The following is a 25,039-nucleotide window of genomic DNA, read 5'->3' on the forward strand; positions in this document are numbered from 1 at the left end:
GACTGGCTTTCTTAAAGTGTAAAAATAAACCGTAGACCCAAAACAATGTAATAGAATTAACGGTACCAATTTTCTTGCACCAGATGCGCATTTCGATGATACTCTTCAGTGATGCTCGTGGCCAAAATATTTGAAATCCAAAGCTTATAATAATTATAAAAGATGAAGAGCTATAATCCAAAAAGTCCAAAAAGTATAGCCAAATCCGTGAAAGGAATCGGATCTTTGCATGAGGGAAATACATTCCTTAATTTATAATAATTTCTATCATTTTGTAACAGCTAATTTCAAAAACACAAAAAAATCCGTATTTTCATGCCAGTACTTTGGTACTGGCTACTGGGCTGGTGATACCCTTGGGGACTAATAGTCCACCAGCAGAGGCATCGACCCAGTGGTAGTAATAAAATTAACGGTACCAATTTTTTTGCACCAGATGCGCATTTCGACAATACATGTCTCTTCAGTGATGCTCGTGGCCAAAATATTTGACATCCAAAGCTTATATAAAAGATGAAGAGCTATAATCCAAAAGGTCCAAAAAGTATAGCCAAATCCGTGAAAGGAATCAGAGCTTTGCATGAGGGAGATACATTCCTTAATTTATAATAATTTCTATCATTTTGTAACACCTAATTTCAAAAACACAAAAACTCCGTATTTTCATGCCAGTACCGAAGTACGATAGGGATGTTTTTCTCTAGTTGAACAATGATTTTTTTCCCCAATATATTTGCAGCAATGTGTTAACATTAATTACTGTATACGGTGTTATCCAAGGTTGAAAATGCTGCAATTGTACGAAGTATGATAGAATGAACTATACATTATTTTAGAAATAAATTTAACATGAGACACACAAAATATCACAATTGTCATTGCAGTTGATAGATTGGGACAATTGCTGAAAAAAGTCAGCAATACTTTGTGTGCGTTTAAGAAAGGTGCAATCAACCATGGAGCATGTTAGCGCTAAGACATACTTTTTCTCTTTTATTATGTTTTAAAGAGAATGAGGAAATACAGCAGATGGGTGTTTTTGAGCTATTTATTCTTCATGAAATTATTAACTATACGAGAAAAAAAAACACCCATAAAAACAGTTATCGACGAACTTTTCTGTGTCGGAAATATATTTTTAGACTGTTCGCCAGACTCAGTTGAAATGTAAAATACATGTAGCTGTACTCAAATAGTTAAAATTTTGCTATCTATGTTTTCAACAGCAACACACAGAAAATGACAAACGAGTTCCAAGTTGTTTTTCTTTCATGCAATTATTATAAAAAGATCTTGGGAATCATTAAGTATGGACGGGTTTTCTTTTTTCGCGGTGTCGATCATTCATGATCCTCCATGAACATAAGTGGGAGACTGGTACTATTTTCATGGAACTGTAACATAGAGTGCAGTAACGACGCAGGGTCGATCCAGCCATTTTCCAAATAGGATTCCAACCCAATATAAAGGGGGGGGGGGGGGTCCGACCAAATGTCCCTAATTAAAAGCATTGCTCGGCAAGAAGAGGGTGTTCCAACCCCCAGAAAAGCCCGTGATCTCTCACTGCGACGTTGTTCATTTCAACACAAAGTTTATATACGCAAATCTGATTGTTAGGGATAAAAAAATCAAAAGTGTAGCAGGTGAGAAGAAAATTCGGCTTGCAGTCCTGATGGTAAATCCAGAAAAACGCTTCGGACCCATGAAATTTAACGTGTTGCTTACATCTTCTTTTTTTTATATATATAGAAGACACCATTTGCTAGTTGTATATGTATTGTTGTTTTTGTAATTGAGACGACCCCTTGTTTTTGTCATCTGTTATCGTAAGTCTAAAGTGTAATTCTAGTTTGCGCAAATGTCTATTAGGATTATACTTTTGAAGAATATTAAAATCAAGCTAAAAAATTCTTAATTATTGTCAGTTGCAGAAATAATATGTCATGGATTAAAGTCAGCAAATAAAGAGAATAATTTCTCGAACAAGCAACAGTTTATCATTGTAGAAGAAGATGTATCTCTCACATGCATGGAAAAAGAGAGGCGATATATACCAAAGGAACATTCAAACTCCGATCTGACAAACAGTACACAAACACAACATATGAAATTAAAATAAAGACTGAGCAACACGAACCCACCAAAAACTGAGGGTGATCTCAAGTACTCCGGTAGGGTAAGCAGATCCTACTCAACATGTGGCACACATCGGGTTGCTAGTTTTAGTACAAAACTGGTTATAAGTCTAATTCGGTAGGTCACATTCGGGGAAAGGGGATCATGCCCATATTCGATGTCCACTCATATACCCCTTTAAAAGATTCCTCTTTTCACATCTGAATTCATTTAAAAACTAAGGCTGGTGCAAGCGAATTCTGTTTCAATAGCCCTATATATAGCGGTTTTGTTGGTTTTTTTTAGTTTACGACGAACGACGGGCGACAGTAATGGTAAAGGCTAAAATGCGGCACTTGCAGTGTAGGTGTAAGATACGAATAACTGTAGATTTATCACATATTTATTTATATCAGTTAAAATTTCTCCTCAACAGTTAAATCACATCGATTGTAGATGTTTCAACTTGAAACTTGTGAAATTAAGCAAACTACATCAATACGTCTAACTTAGTTTCATAATATGATCAGTATGATAAAAACATGATATTTTTAACAAAATACCACACATCTTTTCATTAATTGTAAATATTCTATCAAAGTTCAGTCTTCTTAATGTGGTGCTATTATTGGGTATGAATATAACAGTTGAATCATAGAAATTTTGCGTTGTTGATATACTCAGTCTATATCCATCAAATATAAAGTGAGAAATATGTATCATATAAGTGTAAAGTGCTCATATATATTTATATTAAACACAATGGAAATACAAAAATAGGCTACATACACTTTGCTCAGTTCACATTAAAAAACAGTAAAACGTCATGACAAAATGTGTTATAGTTTTTGGACATGTATGGCATTTTTTCCCTGGAATCGTCATGACAGAACGCTTTAAATGAAACGCTCTGCTCAGATTCCAGCAATACATATGATAGTTTCCCTGGAATCGTCATTGGAAAATGCTTTTTATGAAGTATACTCGGATTCCAGGGGTCTAGTGAGAAAATAAAAATAAAAATGTTATAATGGCACAATTAATGTAAAATACATATACAATAAGAACATTTGGGTCAGCCAATAAAAAAAGCTAACATGTGTACAACATAAACATAAATTATTACAAACAACATATAAGAATAAACGGTGACCGATGTAGACCTATTTTCGCTATGCAAATGACTGCGTTATAAATTCACAGACTGCGGGGGGAAATTCAAATTTAGGGTATTTAGATATAAGTTCAAATTGGGTCCAAATCAGATATGTTTTAAAGTTTTAAAAATTAAGTTAAATGATCTTTTATTGCTTATTAGAGTGAAAATGAAGGAAGAAATAGTGGTCATACTTCATTACAATTATACATAATCTATGTATGTTCTAACCCTTGAGAATATTCTTTTGTCTAGTCTCTGGAGCTATACGCTCACGCAAGGTCCGTGATGCCTAATATTTATTGACGTGTAATGTTTTGAAGAAAGACCAGTTTGTCATACATTAAGCCTTAAGGTGCCTTTTATTTGTTGCCATTATATTTTTTCTCGTCTTCATTTCATTATTTATGATTGCCCCTTGGTTACTGTTCTTCATGTATACCACGCATTGGCACGTAGGTTTAAATTTTAGTTGGATTTGATCGACAAATAATGCCCTTGCGATGCCAAATGTTGTTTACTATGTATATCTTATATTAAGTTGTGCAACAGAACTTACCACATACCAAAATTGTGAATAACCAGGGGGGGGGGGGGGGGTAAATAAAATAAAAAGATAATTAAATCAAATTACTGTTTGGTAAACCCTACTAGGATAATCCCACGTATTTAGCCCTTAAAGTTTTTACAAACGGTAACGTCTTAAAATGTTTCCTGTAACAAAATGAAATACTTCATCAGTTTCCGACAGGAAACGCCATTTGAAGTATTGTTTAACTTTATACATCAAAAATATTATAAAGTTCATATAATCCATAATAAAAACAAAGTTAAATAGTACTTCCATCAGTTTCCACTTGGAAACGTCATCTGAAGTGTAAATTACATAATACAGAATGATAATATACAAACATTCCTGAGAACCTAAGACTACTTTATCAGTTTTCGATAAAAGAAACGTCATATAAAGTAGCCAGGAGTTAAGTGCCAAGCCGATCTTTTTGCTCAGTTTTTTTTAAGAATAAATTGGTCTTCCCAAGGAGGTTATATCTAATATTACCTCCTTGGTCTTCCTAAGGTATCGAAAGCCAAAATATTCAATGAACATAGAAGTAATAATCATTCGATGTTATTTTCAGAGTCGAAAACTGTTTATATACTGAAATAACCAGTACGCAGTTTCACTTTCTCAGTGTGTGTTATGATTAAACTATTTAGAAAATTTCCATTGTTATAGTTTCATATTCATCATAAAGATTAAAAAAAAAAATGCTGAATTGAGGAATTTCCATAAAATCTTTTTATATTAAACTGCAAAAAAACTGCACCATTTGCCATTGCGAATGATAATACTTCTATATAAATGATAAAAACTTCATGAAAAAAATCATACTTAAGCACAAATAAGAAACTGGACCAGATTCACAATAATTATAAATTAAATATAAATTCACAAACAAAGAACTGAGAATATCATTATATAACATGAATAACAAACATATAATTTATAATAATAAGTGAAACCTTTATTGTCAAATGTTGACCGTAGAAATTATGAAAAGCTATGTGACAAAATAAGAGAAATCAACAGTTACTAATAAATTACTATAAAACAATATTTGTATCACATAGATAAATAAAAATAATAAAATCAACACGTATTGGAGGGGGGGGGGGGAATACGGTCATGAATGGCAAATCTACTTGAAAACAGTTATTGTTTTTTTACACTTGAAACTAAATATGACGCGCGCACCTGTTTAATACAGAGTTGCATTTATGTGAACAAATACTGCACGTGTACAGACAAATATTGAAATAATATACAAATACTGAATTTTATAGGTTTAAATCAGGTCAGACTTACTTTCAATTAATTAATAAAGACTTTATGTCATAGCTACAAAAGAATTCTACAGAAGGGGACGTAGTTCACATTTCAATTCTAAAGTACACATAATGTATTCATTTAATTTAAACATGTAACCTCTTTATATTGACATTTGGGAAATAAATAACATGTGGTAAACGTACCTTGTGGCTTTAATATTCTAATACATACCTGAATTTATATAGAAACGTCTATTCATATGTAAAAATTTACTGATTAATGCGCAAAATATGTGTTAGTTGAAATATTCAAACGGACATTTAAGAATAGTAGACACGTTATTAAATTATTTTTCAAATGTGAGCTTAGGTTTATTATTACTATTCATGATATTAGAAAGAAATGCAATATTCGACGTACAGTTACTGCTCACAATAAATATTTTGAAAAATGAATAAGTTGTAAATTGCATTATATCCCAGATAGTTTTATGTCACATTGTTTGGCCTAATTATTGATTTAAACATAAGGCGATTAAAAATTGACCATCCACTTAATTTCCTTGTTTATACAAAGATAATATTTAAAAAGTGAATAATTATGTTTACTATAGTCTATACACAGTTTGACCTAAATTAACTCCTAAAACAGGAAAATATTTGACAACAAACATAAATCACACATCAACCTAACACAGAAAACATCTTGCGATTACATAAGTAAAAATAGTTTTAAAAAGATAAAAAAAAAAGTACGCCCTTTCAAAAAAAAAAAAAATAACAAAAAAAAAAAACCTAACAAATCTTCTGTTTTGTCATCAGCAGACTTTCTTAATTTCTTTTGTTCGACGCTCGTATTCGAGTAGATTTTTTGGTCTGACTCCTCCTGCCTTCATGGGTGGACAAAATGAATCAAATGTTTTGTCCCAGTGATTAAAGAACGGAGAGAAGTTGGTAAGCGGCTTCAGATGATGCATGTCGTGTTTAGGTGCTCCACCAATCATCCCAAATGGAAGGATGTTATTGAGACTGAAAGGAAGATCAAAACCAATATGAGCTTCCACACTCACGACGATGCTCAGCAGCATGTACGACCATGTTGTCATGGGATGGCATTTGAAAAACCACGTATTTGTAGTGGTCAGGAACCCAACGGTGACCAGTTCCCATGGGTGGAGATACTGTGTGACCCAGACAAATGGACTGTGGTACCTGTGATGTACAGAATGGATATGCTTGTAGAGAAATCTCACCTTGTGGTGGGTCCAGTGCCAAACAAAGTATTGGAAGTCGAATACTATTAAACTGGCAATCTGTTGCCAAACAAATTCAAACCAGCTTGGTGCCAATTCTGGAAGTGGTGTAGGCGGTGTCCATATCATTTGTCCGACTGCGGCAGGGAGGATAAAAAGCACATGATTCCAAAATGTTAGCTGTAATGTATCAAATACCTGATCGAGTGTTACTTCTTTGTCAGTTTGAATTTTGTATTTTTGAATCCATTTCCATTTTTTTCCATATATATCCGCAATCATAAATGGTGTACATAGCGAAAAGTAAAATGCTACAGATAGAAAAACCGGGAAAAGAGGGGAACTAACGAGATCCTCCCTGCCGAGTCTAAAATCCCATATAACTTGTAGAAGAGATCGTCCGCTGGATAATGCATTATTTCTCACAACACCGGTTAATACGTCAGATGTGTTTATATATAATGCTCTTCCAAATTCTAAAATTCCTTCAGTCATACTTGTGTATAAGCAAAAATTAATAAAATACGAAAAGCGAAACACAGAATGTTACGTCCCTCTTTCCCGGTCTTGGCTCCTAATCCTATCAAAGCAACATTGTAAATATAGTCCGTTTATACAAAACGAAGGATTATATTATAAATGTGTTATCATATCAACAACACGCTTATTCAGCTTGAGGCACACACACAGGAAAATATCGATTGAATGATGAAGATATCAATTATCACTTGAGGATACTAAGATTTTTAAAAGGAAATTACTTTACAAAGTAACAAATACTACAAGACATTATTACTTCTCAATTAATTACAAACGGTTCATAAATTTCTTTAACAATAATATAATGACTGTGTCAAATCTTTTGGTCGAGGTAATTATAAACAATAGACAAATACTATGTCTGATTTTTTACGATGTTTCGTACACACGTACGTAAATTGACACATGAGAATATACCAGTTTATAATTGTTTATAAATACCTTGACCAAACGATTTTGTGACAGATGCATGTGTCGACCAGTGTTTTATTTTACTATTATATATATTTATGTATTTTGTATTTTTTTCGTCACAAGCTGTTATTTGGTATATGCTAAAGATTATTATTATGAATTTTCAAAAGATTACGATTTTGAAGAGTAGCTGATCGTAGCTCAGGATCTGTCATAAACGCTTAATTAAAAATTACAAACAACTCAAAAGACATCTAGAGATCTATATGCGCTCTATATATCGCACAATCTCAAGGGTTGAATTGGGCATACAATAATAATAATACAATATTTTATTAAAGTGTCACCTATGGACATCCTTGCACTTCTGGGTCGAGCCTGGCAGTAATTAAATCGGGCGTCTATTTGTTGTAAAGAAAGTATTAATACCGCGGCAGACTCAGTCAAGTTCTCTGCACTTTAAAAAAATGCATTGCAACACTTTCAGGGGGTCCCTAGGTAACCTGTTACAATACAAAGTTTGCCTTATTCAGCATAACTTATTTCCATATGGTAGTTCAGATCCCGCTATAAACCCGAGTAAACATATTTTAAAAATTCTACCTATTGTTTTCATTATCAATTTGTTCTTGTTCTAAGTACACATAAATTAATTGTTTGTCACTGGACACTAACTCAATCCAACCATCAATCTAAATCGCCCCGATTTTTGAACTGTATAATGAATAAATAGTATGTATAACTCAATCCAACCATCAATCTAAATCGCCCCGACTCTTGACCTGTATAATGAATAAATAGTATGTATAACTCAATCCAACCATCAATCTAAATCGCCCCGACTCTTGAACTGTATAATGAATAAATAGTATGTATAACTCAATCCAACCATCAATCTAAATCGCCCCGACTCTTGACCTGTATAATAAATAAATAGTATGTATAACTCAATCCAACCATCAATCTAAATCGGCCCCGACTCTTGACCTGTATAAGGAATAAGTATAACTCAATCCAACCATCAATCTAAATCGCCCCGACTCTTGAACTGTATAATGAATAAATAGTATGTATAACTCAATCCAACCATCAATGTAAATCGCCCCGACTCTTGACCTGTATAATGAATAAGTATTACTCAATCCAACCATCAATCTAAATCGCCCCGACTCTTGAACTGTATAATGAATAAATAGTATGTATAACTCAATCCAACCATCAATCTAAATCGCCCCGACTCTTGACCTGTATAATGAATAAGTATTACTCAATCCAACCATCAATCTAAATCGCCCCGACTCTTGACCTGTATAAGGAATAAGTATAACTCAATCCAACCATCGATCTAAATCGCCCCGACTCTTGAACTGTATAATGAATAAATAGTATGTATAACTCAATCCAACCATCAATCTAAATCGCCCCGACTCTTGACCTGTATAAGGAATAAGTATAACTCAATCCAACCATCAATCTAAATCGCCCCGATTCTTGAACTGTATAATGAATAAATAGTATGTATAACTCAATCCAACCATCAATCTAAATCGCCCCGATTCTTGAACTATATAATGAATAAATAGTATGTATAACTCAATCCAACCATCAATCTAAATCGCCCCGACTCTTGACCTGTATAATGAATAAATAGTATGTATAACTCAATCCAACCATCAATCTAAATCGCCCCGACTCTTGACCTGTATAATGAATAAGTATAACTCAATCCAACCATCAATCTAAATCGCCCCGACTCTTGACCTGTATAATGAATAAGTATAACTCAATCCAATCTTCAATCTAAATCGCCCCGATTCTTGAACTGTATAATGAATAAATAGTATGTAGACTATTTAAGATCTGTCATTTTACATAATATAAATATATACTGCGTATTTCTTCTCACAGACTAAGAATTGAACAAGGTCGCTATCAGGGTACTCTCAGACAAGACAGGATATGTCTCAGGTGCACCTCAAATGAAGTTAATGATGAAAAACATTTTTATTCTCTCATCTCAAGATTAGAGAAATTGTTTAAATTCCACTATTAGCTCACTATGCCCTAACTTTATGTATTTGATTCCTAGCCAAAAACTGATATGGCTTCTTATTAAATGTAGAGAATCTTGATATCTTAATATCTGTCTGTGAGTTAGTTGATGAAGACAAAATATAACTTGAAAGATAAATATTTAAATCAGGCTTTCTGCACTAGGCACGAGGTTGGCATGGTGGGGTATAGGACACATCGTATAAGTTCTATTACCTTTCTGTTTGTGATATTTTTTTTTATCAAACTGCTAATATTTTATCCTTTTCGTAATATGTGCACTTTGGAATGTCAATTAGCATTGTCCCTTGGTGCCTCTTGCAGTTGTGTCACTTTAAAAAGTAGTGACTCCTCTGCACCAGGCACGAGGATGACATACCAGTTATGTGCAACTTCTTACAATATTTTACCATATCATTAGTGTCCTGATACAGTTTAATATGCACCCACCATGCCATATAGCACCGTCCCTTGGTGCCTCCTGCAGTTCGGCTAGATATATTCGGCCTACTCACAGTGTTCCTTTTTGTTACTTTCTAGAGGTGTGCCTGAGACGAAGGTTTTATGTATACTCCTATATGTATATATACATATATATAATAATAATACATGAAGACTGTTGTCTCTTATTTGTGTTTGTGACTATGTATACTGTATTGTTTATCATATTTGTAAAATAATAATATTGTAATGATATTATTATCATGCTCCTTGTGAGCCCATTTTATGGAAATAAAGAATTTCTTCTTCTTCTTCTTATACTATCTGGTATCTATATGATGTCAATATATATGATTGATTGATTAGTGTTAAACTGCACTTTCGCCACTATTGTACTATTTCGTGGCGGTCAGTTTTTATTGGTGGAGGAAGCCGGAGTGCTCTGAGAGAACAAACGACCTTCGGCAGAAAAACTGACAAGTCGAGTCAAGTAAGGGAGCTACCATTTGATTTTTATGGGGGGGGGGGGGGGGGGGGGGGGGGCTAGGATGAAATTTGAAAAATATAGGCAGGACAGGAGTTTTGAGTAAAAAAAAGGCAGGATGAGACACTTGCAAAAAAAAAGGCAGGACCGAACAGATTGAAAAATAAAAAGGCAAGACAGAGATTACAGCTATAAAAAATGCAGGACAAAATGTTTCATCCTAGCCCCCCCCCCCCCTTTTCTCCCATAAAAATCAAATGGTGGCTCCCTAATATTGGACTTGAGCGCACCTGTCATGTGCGGAATTCGAACTCATAATCTCAGTGTTGACAAGCTAATGATACAGTAGTTGAACTACTTAGACCATTCAATATAGTTTGTCCAAGCTACTACATATATTAGCTATGCGTGCGTTTGACGCAATCTTGGAGATTTTTATAGACTCTAATTCGTTTACATTGTCAATTTTTAATCGGGATTGAAATTTTTCTCGTTATTTTTTTATGAACATGATAAAAAGGAAGAGAGCCCATGTTCCAATAGATCCTCTATGTAAACGACAACACCCCGTGGAGGGAATAACAGCATTATGCATTCTGCATATCATTTGCATAATTTAGAATAGACGATGATTCTCTTTCTATTAAATGGGATTACAAGGCGCATTAGCACAACATTAGAGATTATCTTAGAAAAAAACTCAATAAAATCAAACAGTTTACAAAATATGACCTAGATAATTTGGGAATTCAGTGGCATGTGTAACTTAATTGCAGACTGACCGGGCATCAAGAGACGCTGCAGTATGGCAAGGTGGGCGATGGAGGCACATTGCATTTGCATGGGGATGGACGATAGTAATTTATTTAATAAATATAATAGATGTACATACAACTGACAAGTCATCGTCGTGTATGTCTGATGCAAAATAACTCGTTTGGTGATCCAACTTGCATGATGCACCAAAGGACAATGCTAAAGGACATGTCCAATAGCACATAGTACCCAATACAAACTAATTGGAATAATTATTTACGTCTGATTATAAATATACAAAAGAGCATATAGTAATATAATCAGATGTATCAGGGTACCACTTTGCCACCCTCTTGTCTAGTGTGCAGATAAGTTTAATTATAGATCTATAGTTTGTCTGAAGTCACCAATAAAATCACAGAAAAAAAATAAAAGTCAATACAAACTCTCAACAGCATAATTTCCCACGCAAATCTTTCATCCAATTTCAAAAAGCAGAGGCTGTTTTTTGGATGCCCCCCTCCCTTTTTGAGGGAAAATTATTTTGGTTGGTTGTATAAGAAATCAATGGAGCATAACGGGAGTCAATCAATTATGAAAATTTCTGGATCCGCCACTGTTAAGTATCGCATATTTTCTCACTTGACTATTTTCTCAGTCATATATAAAAGGGCAAATTGTCTAGGAATTAAAATAGTTTAAGTTTAGGATTTCGGGTTTTGAATGAATTAATATGTTTGCAGAAAAAAGGGTTTCGGCATTCCAGGAATAAACCAACCAAAAGTTCTGATAATGGAATGCTATTTATTAAACTGTTCAAACCACATGAGTAAGTTTGAAACTTGAAACTTTTGTTTCTCAAGACCCAGTCAGGGTATGTGAATATAAATCTAAACAGTATATTTCACCTGCTGATAAAGCACCTGCTAATATAGAACCCTCAGCTGGTGATACGGCACCTTTTACTGCAAATTTGATTTACCTCCCTTTGCCCATGACTTAAGTTTTCAGAGCTTACAACTATTAAAATTACGCTCTACCGTTTTAAATTTACTTTTCGAAATTGATAATAATAAACTATTTTTTTTTTTGTAGCTTTGAACGTCTTGTTGTGTTAACCAGAGTCAAGTATTTACAGAAAAGGAATTAATATAGTTAAAAGTTTGTATTTTTAAGTGAAATTACATTGAAATGAAAATACGGTAAAACATTATATAATAACCTGTATGAATATTAATATTTGTGAGGTGCAAGGTGTATGAGAAATGTTTTTGAGAAACAATTTTAAAAGAACAATATTCAGATGCAAGAGACTGAAGGTGTCATAGCATTTATTCAATGTTTGATTATTGTGTTGATGATATACATGTATGTCATACACTTTAAAACATTGTCTTGTGATATGTTTGTGTAATATGTAATATATATATGCATACAAATGTTGAATAAAGGAAAAAAACACAAATGAAAATGGTTTGATTCCACAGTAATTTGTCCGTTGTCATTTAAAATAAATTAATCATGGATTATAATTAGTTTAATTAGTTTATAGGGTTATGAATGATCTTTACTCTCATAAACAATATGCATAGTTACAGATTACTGATACATATTAAAGATAAGATAAGATATTTTTATTCCAATGGAAGTGGCCATGAAGAAGACGATGTTTTATTACCATTAAAAAAAGCCTTGGAGCATAGTACAATATAAGACATTTAAAAAAAGATACAACAATATTTTAGTATACACACATAGAGAAGAAAAGGCAGTTTGAACATCATGAACAACACATATATAAATATAGTTATTAGATATATGAAGATTTGGTGTGAGTGCCAATAAGACAACTCTCAAATAACAATTTAAAAAAAAATAAACCATTATAGGTCAATTCCCTTCTTACTCAACACTAAACAAAAAGATCATAAAATAAATTGGCAATGTATAGCAAAACCCACCAAAAAGCTGCATGGCAAGGTGGGAGACAGACCGGCTCACATGGTGTTATACATGAATGTAAAATATATAATTTGGTTATGATATTATGAGCAGATGTACAAACCTGGTATATATAAACCAGTAGTTTTAACCATGTGTATTTCGGATGCTCTTTCCACACCGGGAAAGGCACCTCCCAAACCTCCAAAGAAGTGGAAGGATTAATAAATCTGACTTTTCCCACTGCAACACAATTTCCAGTTGAATATAGTATTACTTGAATGAATATGTTTAATATATTGAGGTAAGTACTTGGATGATATAATAGATCTAATGGTATTGTATCTATAGATTTGTAGAAAACAGGCCCAAGTTTTCAAGAAACAAATGTATTTCCAGTTTCGGTGTCCAACTAGTGAGGAACCAGTTAAGCGGTTTATTTACCCAAGAAACTGAAACCAGTTTCAATAGAGGCAAAAGACAATCTCCCACTATGTCAAAGCAGGCCGAGCCACCACGTGAAAGACCTAAAGTTGGTGTTGGTGTATTTGTAACAAGTGAAGATCATCCAAACTGTGTTTTAGTAGGAATAAGAAAAGGCTCAAGTGGTAGCGGGAAGTATGCATTGCCTGGTGGTCATTTAGAATTTGGGTAAATATATAAATTTATTGCTTTAGACAGGGATCCAGACTGGTAGGCATTCACATAATGAAGTCTCCCGTCTTGTATGGGAATAAAAGGAAGATTTCTGTACTTGCACAAAGTCTATCAGAGCTCCGGAAAAGCCAGTGTATATACCAAAATACAACAGATCATATGCATATATACTTGACTGATTTTAAAAATAAATATAACCACGGATGACTATCTTGAGTTGTAAAATAGATAATAACTTTTCTCAATCCAATAACTTGCTGACGGAAAACCAAAACATTCAGGATCGAATTATGGTGTGGTGTCAAAATATTAATTACAGGCGCGGATCCAGAGGGGACGTTTTGGACGATCAATGCATTTGAATGGGGACATGTAATTAGACCCCCCCCCCCTTTGTCCTGGGTTAGGAACCCCCCTTTTTAAAATGGCTGGATCCGCCTCTGCATTATATTCAGAAACTCGATCGAAAAAAAAAATCAAAAATGAGAGGAGAAGACGTTACTAAGTTGTAAAACTTGTGTCTAATCCATTTGTCATTTTGAACAATAAATAATGTTTAAACTACCCAAAAAATAAATGGAGAATGTGTCCCCATGGAAACAGATGATGCCCCCGCTTGCCATACAACATTATAAAGGGACATAACTCAAAAACGATAAAAACTGACGGTGATGCTATCCAAATTTGTACTTGATCAGGGTTTTGTGGTAATAAGAATATTGTGTATAGGTCTCATATTGTTTGGATGGGGCAAACTAAAGTTACAGAACGGAACTTGAACTAATTTTTTTTTATTTATAAAGGACATCACTCGATAATCTTAAAGTGATAATGACCAACTTGATCTGTATTTTGTGGTGAAAAGCATTGTGTATAAGTTTCATAACATTCAATTCACTTAATTAAGTTAGACCACGGAAACTAAAATTTTTGCTTTGTTTTCCATTTGCATAGGGGCATAACTCTTGAATGATTAAAGTGATCCACCAAAATTCTAACTTGATCTGTATTTTGTGGTAATAAGCATTGTGTATAAGTTTCCTAACATTTGGTTGAGGCAAACTTAAGTTACAGAACGGAAACTAAAAAAAATAGCAATTTTTCCATTTATAAGGGGCATAACTCTACAACGGTTAAAGTGATCTACCAAAATTCAAACTTGATCTGTGTTTGCTGGTAATAAGCATTGTGTATAACTGAAGTTTTATAACATCAATAGATATAGGGGTTTCAAATATCAAAGTTAAGGCACTCTGACCTTGACCTTTGGCCGCTTTGATAGCACAATATTGTCGGATCTGTGTTCAGTGCATAACTTTTGTGCCGAAGCATTATTCTTGCCATTAGATTGACAAAACTCTGTATGCAGAGGCATCATACCGAATTTGGTTTTGTTCCCATTGATGCAATTTTAAACATTGTCTGATTTGTGTACGGCGCATATACCTTTTGTACCGTAGTACTTAGATTGACAAAACTGTGTATACAGAAGAATCATTGGATCAGATCACGGTGTCAGATACCAAAATAAAATGATATTGACCCTTGACCCCTATCGTAGGGGTATAATTGTTCTCTCTAGAACTAATTAAGGTTTACTTTACCAAATTAAGTGTACATGATGCATTGTGTGAAGGTGAATTGTTAGTAAAAATAGGTCATTGTTCTTTCATGTCTTCACGACCTTTGAACCCCATATAGTTCATCAATTTTTAACTTGATCGAAAGCCAAAAATCTCAAAATGTCACTGTCTCAATACTGATTTTCACAGCAACAACTAAAATGCATGTACGGGCGTATTAATCCCGCTATGCAGACAGCTCTACTTTGCACTGTTATAATAAATTGCAGAGAAGAATGGGAAGATTGTGGTTATAGAGAAACTATGGAAGAAACTGGATTACGGCTGAAGAATACTCGGTTTGCTACAGTAGTGAATGGAATCGTAGAAAAAGAAAACTACCATTATGTAACATTGTTTGTACACGGAGAGGTAGACACAACTGTCCAATCAGAGCCTGTGAATCTGGAACCTGACAAATGTGAAGGTACTTAGGCCCAAAACAAAAATAATACATGTATGTCTTAGGGAGCTACCATTTGACTTTTAGGGGGGGGGGGGGGGGGGGGGGGGGGCTAGGATGAAAAATTTTGTCCTGCATTTTTTTTTAGTTGTAATCTCTGTCCTGCCTTTTTATTTTTCACTTTATTCGGTCCTGCTTTTTTTTTTTAGTTTATCCTGACTTTTTTTACATAAATTGTCATCCTGACTTTTTTTTTTGCAAGTGTCTCATCCTGCCTTTTTTTTCTTCTCAAAACTCCTGTCCTGCCTATTTTTTCAAATTTCATCCTAGCCCCCCCACCCCCCCTAAAAATCAAATGGTAGCTCCCTTACAACTAACGTGTTGGGAAAATATAGGGTATAGGTAGGTAGGCAATATCATCTTATTTTACAAACATTTTAAAGCTAGTTACTACTAGGGAATCTGTCTTACTTTAATTCAGTGCTTGGTTAAAAATGGAATAAAACGTGTTAGGGTAGACAATAAAAATTAGGGTAGGTAGGGTTAGCGGAACATATGTATATTTTTTTTTTGGCCTAAGTTAAAATAGCAATACACCAAAAGTGACGCTGTCGATCACTCGTATCATCATGAGCGTATTTGCCCTGGATATATAAGATAAGATAAGATAAGATAAGATAAATTTTATTTTCCAAATTAGGTCCCCAGGGGGGCATATACACATAACATATATGATTGATACAACATACAGTATTTTACGTAACATTGTAAAATAAACTATTGAAATAGTCATACAGGTATTATTTGTTAAATAAAAAAGTATTTGAGAGTTGCTACTCCAGAGATGTGGCAAACCCCATTTATTTATTTACTTTTTTTTTTCTCACTTGATTTTATAATATTTTGCTGAAAATGTATAAATATAAAATATAAAATAAATGATTGTTTAGCTGCAACAGACACCAAGGGACGATGCTCTAGGATTGTGATCTTAAAAGCTCTAACAATCCTCCTCGTATCTGATGCAGAAAAACAAACACAAATGAAAAAAGTTTATCTATATTCACAGCAAATAACTTATACTGCAGTAAACAGGTATTGAGAATAGTGTATGTTTCCCTACTGCAACAGACACCAAGGGGCGGTACTCAAGGAGCTGTGGTATTTACACAGTCCTCCTCGTGTCTGAAGCAGACAAGAAAGCCACATAATTAACAATTTTTCGAAATAAATTTACATGCAGCTGTGAGAATAGACTTATCTTCTGTGTTCATAAGCCATATCAGTTTATCTCTTGCGTTAAGAGTTAAAAAGTTGGGGCAACTTTTAGTTATCTCTTGAAATAGATGATTGCGGTCATCATTAAATTTAACACATTGGAATAAAAAATGATATTCATCCTCCACATCTCCGGAGTTACAACGAGTACAAGTTCTGTCATTTAGGAGAGTACCCTGATACCTTCCAGACTCAATTCTTAAGTGGTGTGATGAAATTCTGAGCTTTGTTAAGCTTATATATTTGCCTACTCGTAGACAGCAGTCTCTTCATGCGAATTCAGGTGTTGATTTGGTTAAGAAGCAAAAATATCAACAAAAAACAATTAACCACCAAATAACGAAACTGTGATAAAGAATGGCACATTTTATAAACATGTCTGTAGAAAAAAGATGGTACGATTAAGATTGGTAGGGAAAAGGCTTTTAAAACTGTCGCATATTATAAATTGTATACAAAAAAAATACCTTATAGTCATGATACTGTTAAATTTTGAAGAAGAAAAAAATGATTGATAGTGTTGAAAAACTAAATAAATATGTTCGCGCTCGTTTTGCGAAAGAAAAAAATCAACCCCTATAAGTTAATTTTTTGCTTAAGGTAGATTCCACATATCAAAATTTGCTGAACACGATTGCAAAACCATTGTTTTGAAATGGAATAAGGAATCTCGGACAAATATATATTTACTGTACACGGTGACCAAAACTTTTAAACAGTCGTTTTAATCGGTCCTACTAAAAAGCGCCCGGGAAAAGAAAAAGCGCCCGGGGAAAGGAAAAAGCGCCCGGGAGAATAAAATAATAATATTTTATAACAATAATTTTTTTCCTTAAAAAAAATAAATAATCATTGCTTGTTTTGTCCTTTATATAAATGTGGATATGATGCCTGAAGTGTAATATTTTCGCAACTTCACGACAGGCGAGGATCCAGAGGGGGCTGGATCCGCCCCTGCACGGTGAACACTTTTTTATGCAGATGCGGATATACATTTATTATATCTTTTTTATGAAACTAAGACTGTTTCAATGGCTATGCTTATCAGGGTTTGAATGCTTATTTTTAAATTTAAACCAAACTCCTGCTTTTTACCCCCTTGTTTTAACTACGGTACATGTATAGTACTGCTTTATTTGCTGATCTATTATGTGTAACTCTTAATTTTAATTTTGTTTAAATTAATATTTATCTGTTAAATTTAAGTTTTTTTTTACATTTTTCATTTTGATATCGTTTTTGAAAAACATGCCTTTAGATGTCTTACATTTTATAAATCTTCCGCATAAACTGTGATCCATTATTATCAGTCTTTCGAAATAGTATTTATAAATTATATTATTGTTAAAATTGAAACATTCATACTTGTTTTATTACACACGTCTACTATCTGAATTTGAAAATTACTTTTCTAAAATAAAAAAAAAATATTGTGCATAACTTATTTCATCAACACAAAGTTGTCTCATGCCAATGAAATATCTATATATTTCCCCGGGCGCTATTTTTTCTTCCCCGGGCGCTTTTTCTTCACACGGGCGCTCCCGGGCGCATTTTAGTAGGACCCGTTTTAATGGCAATCAGGAACACTGTGAACCTATTGTATCTTCATAACCGATAGCAAGTATATGGGTGGGATTGTGGAAAGATTCTATGCACTTAGTTGGAATTAAGTACTCTAAAATTTCAAATGATCAATGTTGCGTTTTGATACATGTATGTTCTATTTTGGAACATCAACATTTTAGATGTCTTCATTTCAAATTTCGACATTTCATTCTTTCGGTTTATAATTATCATTCGATATTTTACTTCAGTATAAAGTGAAAGTTTAAGGCTTTACAGATTTTAATTAAATGAGAGTTGAAAATTCTGCAGCCATGTTTAGGTAGTCCTTTTATGTATTTCAGGTTGGCAATGGCTAAACTGGGACAATTTTGTGCCTGCTAATAAATGCTTTCGACCCCTTGAGATGGTGATTACTCAGGGTTACAATCCCTTCCATCCACCAAGAACTATATTGCGTGATTCTCAGAAAATGAAAAATGAAGACATTTAGTCTTAAGAAGTGCATATATAAACCTGGAATATGATGAAAAGTCAGGCTTCATGGCCTATCATGGCAACAAGGAATAACGCACGCTTTACAAAAAAAATCAATTGTAACGAAAACCGAAAAAAAGACTATTATATCAGAAACATACATAAAACCATAGTTATGTAGAATTGAATAAACATCGATTTGCATTGTTAGACAAAATAAAGTTGAATCTAGTATGAAATAGTTTGTGTTGGGTTTAAGCTTTAAATTAAAATAATACAAATCATTTTAGTTTTTTCTGTCATGTCTGTCTAGTTTCTATAAAAGTGTTCAAGATAATATCAAAACGAAACAATAATGTGTCTATAGGGTGCCATATATTGCTCATACAATCGCATTATTAGTTTGCTAATTTTTATTCATGTCCTGCTGCAGTGATGTGGTATCTGCAGCTGCTAGTGAGGTAAGTGATAATGTCGTCAGAAATCAATCTTATTCTATATCATATTCTCTCTGGCACAATATTGATGTAGGACAGAAAAAGACACAACACCTTGGCACACCTGATTCAACATCATGAGGCCAGAGCTTACTTCTTCAACCACTACGGACTCTTGTCTCCCACTTAGAAAACTTAAAACCCATCTGTTTTTTTCTGCCTTTGATCCCATATAGGATCATATAGCCTTGGTTTACTTGCGTTTAAGTGAAATCTAGTTCTATAAGGAGTCAATTAATAGTACATCGATCTCATGTTGCTCCACATTTTGCAGTTTACAGTAAACCGAAAATCTGCATATCATATGTAGTATATATCTCTCAGTTGATACGATATTCCAGGGCTTGCGTTTCTCAGCCTGATTTCCTTGGTAAGAGAATTGCTGCTCACAAGGAAGCTATTAAACCAAGTGTTTCTATGGAAATAATCCCTTCGAAAATGTGACGGTTAACTGTTATGTATATGTTCCAATCGTCGTAACCACAATCCCGCCCTCCTTTCCCCGAAATGTGACCCATCGAATTGGTACAATCACCGGGTTTGTACTTACCGGCATGAGCAACACAACTGTATGGTGCCTCGTGTGGAGCAGGATCTGCTTTACCTCGTACAATCACCGGTTTGTACTTACCGGCATGAGCAACACAAGAGTATGGTGCCTCGCGTAAAACAGGATCTGCTTAACCTGTCGCAGAACCTGAGATCACCCTCATTTTCTTAGGGGTTTGTGTTGCAGTCTTTAGTTTTTTATGTTGTGTTTTGTATACCAATGTTGGTATTTTGGTCTTTATTTTATTTTTTGCGATGACGTTGTCAGTTTATTTTAGACTTATGAGTTTGAATGTCTCTTGAGTATCTCTCGTCTCTCTTTAACCTGGGATCATCACTATTGGTTATTATTAGCTGCGGAACCGTAGATATTATGTCCTTATGTTATTTTTTGACTATTTGCGGACCATATGGACCATATGGTCCGCAAAATAAAAAAAATTAAAAAAGGACCATAAGGGTTACGGTTCCGCAGCTAGGTTATTATGTGAGGATCAGTTGAATAAAACAGCAATTCTGCGGCTACAGGTTATCAGAATAGCTCTTCCTCGAAGATCTGACAGCCTAAAAAGGTTTGCTTTAGAGATGTGTCAGTTTTGCTGTGCTGAATAATATAAATTTGCAACTAATCAGCTATGTCCGGCTAGAATAGGGACTTGTGATCTGATGTCTGTTGTATGAAATTAAAGGTCAGTGCAAGCAACTCTTTCAGGGGTTCGTTGCAAAGCAAAAGTTTGACCCCTATCCAACAGACACTGTTTCCTCCGAGTGCAGTTTACATTTCAGCTTTTCACTTTATTTGAACACTTAGGGAGCTACCATTTGATTTTTATGGGGGGGGGGGGGGGGGGGGGGGGGGGGGGGGGGGGGGGGCTAAGATGAAATTTGAAAAAAATAGGCAGGACAGGAGTTTTGAGTTAAAAAAAAAGGCAGGATGAGACACTTGCAAAAAAAAAAAGTCAGGATGACAATTTATGTAAAAAAAAGTCAGGATAAACTAAAAAAAAAAAGCAGGACCCGAATAGAGTGAAAGATAAAAAGACAGGACAGAGATTACAACTAAAAAAAAATGCAGGACAAAATTTTTCATCCTAGCCCCCCCCCCCATAAAAATCAAATGGTAGCTCCCTTATTGAACGAGCTCAGTTAGGACGGAACGGGGTTTACAGAAAAGAGATTAACAGGAAAAAATAAAGAACAAAAATGTAAAATACAGCTTACTGCTAATGGGTTTGCTAAAATATAAAAATAGAAAATAATGCACAGAAAATGGCATAAATCTGAATACCAAACCAGATGCTCCGCATGGCGCAGCTTAATACGACCGCAAAGGTCGTACCCTGAACAGTTGGGGCAAGTATGGACACAAAATTTAAGCTTGATACATCTCTGAATTTGGATTGTGATTAAATAGTTGACACAGCATAGGTTTCTGACACAGAATGAATGTGGTCTAATGAACCTTTAAAAAAAATTGAGCAATACACTATGCTGCTGGATATTAATCCCCTATTAAAAAATTATTTGAAGAAATTTTCATTTTAATTTCTGAAATCTGAAATGAGAAAAATAAAATTTTCAAGCAGTGTAAGGGAGGTAATTAAACATAAATATAACAGTATTCTTAAAATGGAATTGTATTACCTCCCTTACACTGCTTTTAAATTGTTAAATTGTCCTTTAAGCAGAAAAACTCTAATTGAGTAGCCCCTAATTGCTAAATGATTTGAGCCATGACCCCCATAACCATCCCTTTGTAGTATGGAAACTTGTGGTATAATTTCAGAGAGATATATACACTTTAACACAAGTTATTGATTGGAAACTATAAAATATGCTTATTTAGACCCCTTTTTTGGCTCCTAATTCCTAAACCTTTGAGACCATAACCCCAAAAATCCATATCAACCTTCCTTTTGTGGTTGTAATCATTGTGTTAAAATTTTAATAATTTCTATTTACTTATACTAAAGTTTTTGTCCAGAAACCATGCGTCTTTGGACGACGATGCAGACAACGCTGACAATGCAGACGACAACATGTTAGCAGTATACAACGCAAATTTTTTTTTTACGGTCTTATAAAATTTGCATAAAAATCAAAGCATATATTTATAGGAATAAAACCTATAAATCAAGGAGTTGCATAGTGCATAATACAAATCCTTGCCTTCAATAAGACTTGTTATTTTTGTGGTCCTCAGGAGCTATGATATATTTGCCACTGAACATAGAGGAAACATCAATCAATTTATTGATCCTAAGAAATATCTGTAATAGTAATGTTATCAATGTGTGCTTATAATCAACAATGAATTGAACAATCTCTTATAATGATCTGATGACAATCTGGTCTACTTTCTGTTAAGAAAATTACAATCATTACAACACCACCAACAGAAGTTCTGAACCCCAAAGGTGTTTAAAAAAAAGAGAAAAAAACATATCGTTTTCAGATCTGTGTAAGCAAAACCCAGATACAGGAGAGATAAGTCAAAACAGATTGCATGTTTACAGCATATCGGCACTGGTATCGCTTTTTAATTTTGAAATTTATTGTTATAAAATTTGGAAATCATTTTTAAATGGATCCCCCTGATGCATTTCTCTAGTTTCTTTTCTGGATTTGGATTTACATGTGGTACTTTTTTGTTTTGTCAGCATTTGTGAAATAGGGTTTTGATTGTAAAATATTCAGGTCTATTGCACCATATGCATTAAAGAGACATTTATTGTTAATATACACACCAGTTGAGAAATATTATAACCTGTAATATCGTTAATGCAGGAAAGCTGGGTGGTCAATCTACTAAATCCAGATATATAAATTTAAAGGTTAACGGAGGAAGGAGAACAGCCAGAGTATAATTTTAAATTTTTGTTTTTGTATCAAACAGGGAAGAATGGGATGAGTGCGCAATAAGAGAAACAGAAGAAGAGACTGGTATCCGACTGAAAAATGTCAAAACTGTTACAGTAATGAACTGTATCGTACCAGAAGAAAACTATCATTATATAGACATATTTATGCAGGGAGAAGTGGATACAACTATTTTACGTGAACCAAAAAATATGGAGCCCGAAAAATGTGAAGGCAGGTTATTGTAATATTTTAGATAAATATTAGGTCTGACAAGATACAACACTCATGTATGGCTTAAAATATTTTTTAATCTCTAAACAGCCTTAAATAGTTTGTAATCTAAACAGTTGTGTTAGAATAAGTAGACTAGTAATATGAACTAAAAGTCTCAATTAGAAAGCTCCCGTTTTTGCTCACCAGGTTTAAGTCCTAATTTATCTCATATTGGCAGAAATGAGCACACAATAAAATATACTGACGTTTTTGTTAACTTTCTTGCAAAATTAAGACACCATCTGCTAGTTAATCTGGACAACATTAGTTCAGTCCAGCTACCAACAACAGAACAGGAACACCACAAACTTTAAAGAGGACATTAAATATGGACATATCATTTAAAAAAGTCCAAGTGTATTCTCTATTAACATGCAAATAAATTTGACAGCAGTAATATTTCATTTCTTTGAGTTTGTTTAAATTTATTCATTGACACCTGACATTATCATTTTTTATTTGTTACCAGGTTGGGAATGGTTGCATTGGGATGATAAGGTACCTCTAGATAGATGCTTCAAACCACTTCAGATGTTTATCCAGAATGGTAACAATCCGTTCAAAACTAAACCGCATTAGATAACAATAACAATGAATTATGGGAAGCTTCATTTGGTGTTAGTGAATTCTATAAAACACACACAGAGCCTACTATTATTTGGAGGAATACAGGGGCTCCGCTTCATACAAACTGTGATAAACTAATCAAGATTTATACTAGTATTTTTTTTTTTATAACATTGTTTTAAAACTATTTTCCATAAATCTATACTTTTCATACTGTTTACTGTTATTGTTTGAGGAAATTATTTCTACAACAAAGGACTGTCAAATTTATCACACACATACTGAGGAAACACCTTTGAAATGCAAGTAACCGATAACTATAACACACCATCTGAGGAAACACCTTCTTTGTTTACCATGCAGAGAAATTGATTTTGAGGGTAGAAAGATAGTGTCTTCCTGATACTTAATGCAATAACTTTAAATCTAGCTAGTTTTTGTGATAACAGCCACAACCTGCTAAAATTGGAAAAAAAGGATATTTTTAAAGGGCATATTACTCAAAGACTGGAAGTTTGATTTTCTCCAATTTTCATGGTAGATACAACTAATTAAAAGTGTTGATCAGTTTTGAATTTTACACTTTTCACTTTGCTTCTATATTAATCATAACAGCCAAAAACTCTAAAAATAATAAAAACTTAAATTTCATGGGCAATAACTCCATATGACACCTTCAGATTTGCCAGGTAGATTGCACTTGCCATGCTGATAAATTGTGCAATCCATACCTTTATTTAAACCTAACACATTTTGTTTTTCATTCAAAAACCAAAATAATTAATAATCAACATGTCAGATGTAGGGTTGAAAAAAATTTCTAACATTTTCATGGTAGGTAATGCTTGTTTTGCTGGGCATTATTAACCTCAATTGTTTTTTCTCTAATTACTTTAGGTTTCAAGATGATGATATTAACCAAAAACTAGTTTGACTGACCCCTTTGTTGTAATTTACTACCGAGGCAATGTTGGTTTATTAACCAGGACAAAAATCATAAACTTCATAGCAGAAATTCTTTATATGAGGCAGACAAAATTAAAAAAAAAATAGTTTACAAAATACAGAAGTAAAGTGTTAGCAAAAGCTGACATGGGCTTTTGGCCAGGTGAGCTACGAATTTTACTAACTAAGAAAACACCTTTTACCACAATTATCTGATTACGTGTCCAAATTGTAGTAACTCGAGCAATGTTGCTTGATGGATAAAAGTATTTTGTACAAGGAACACTAGGAAGTTATAACAGCTCATATTGTCACTTTTAAAAATTAACTTGCAATACTATGACTAAATCAAAATAATATG

The 25,039-nt window shown here is 33.8% G+C and overlaps 2 protein-coding genes across 2 annotated transcripts; one reads left to right on the forward strand and one right to left on the reverse strand.

The window, feature by feature from the left end:
• Positions 1–2,506: 2,506 nt before the first annotated feature.
• Positions 2,507–7,296, reverse strand: LOC139520176 (cholesterol 25-hydroxylase-like protein 1, member 2). Its single transcript, XM_071312650.1, has one exon. The coding sequence runs from the start codon at positions 6,847–6,849 to the stop codon at positions 5,920–5,922; it is 930 nt and encodes a 309-aa protein (XP_071168751.1). The 5' UTR covers positions 6,850–7,296; the 3' UTR covers positions 2,507–5,919.
• A 6,112-nt stretch (positions 7,297–13,408) lies between these two features.
• Positions 13,409–19,270, forward strand: LOC139520178 (nucleotide triphosphate diphosphatase NUDT15-like). The gene is made up of 3 exons (XM_071312652.1): positions 13,409–13,633; positions 15,492–15,688; positions 18,853–19,270. Exons 1-3 carry the CDS (start codon positions 13,476–13,478, stop codon positions 18,999–19,001), a joined length of 504 nt encoding a protein of 167 aa, XP_071168753.1. The 5' UTR covers positions 13,409–13,475; the 3' UTR covers positions 19,002–19,270.
• The last annotated feature ends 5,769 nt before the right edge of the window (positions 19,271–25,039 follow it).

Source organism: Mytilus edulis, chromosome 4 (genome assembly GCF_963676685.1).
Source record: "Mytilus edulis chromosome 4, xbMytEdul2.2, whole genome shotgun sequence".
Classification (NCBI taxonomy): Eukaryota; Metazoa; Mollusca; class Bivalvia; order Mytilida; family Mytilidae; genus Mytilus; species Mytilus edulis.

Coding starts and splice junctions, on each gene's coding strand:
- LOC139520176 (XM_071312650.1), bottom strand. CDS start 6,849: ATGACTGAAGGAATTTTAGAATTTGGAAGAGCATTATATATAAACACA.
- LOC139520178 (XM_071312652.1), top strand. CDS start 13,476: ATGTCAAAGCAGGCCGAGCCACCACGTGAAAGACCTAAAGTTGGTGTT. Junction 13,634..15,491: donor GGTGGTCATTTAGAATTTGG/GTAAATATATAA, acceptor AATAAATTGCAG/AGAAGAATGGGAAGATTGTG. Junction 15,689..18,852: donor GGAACCTGACAAATGTGAAG/GTACTTAGGCCC, acceptor TATGTATTTCAG/GTTGGCAATGGCTAAACTGG.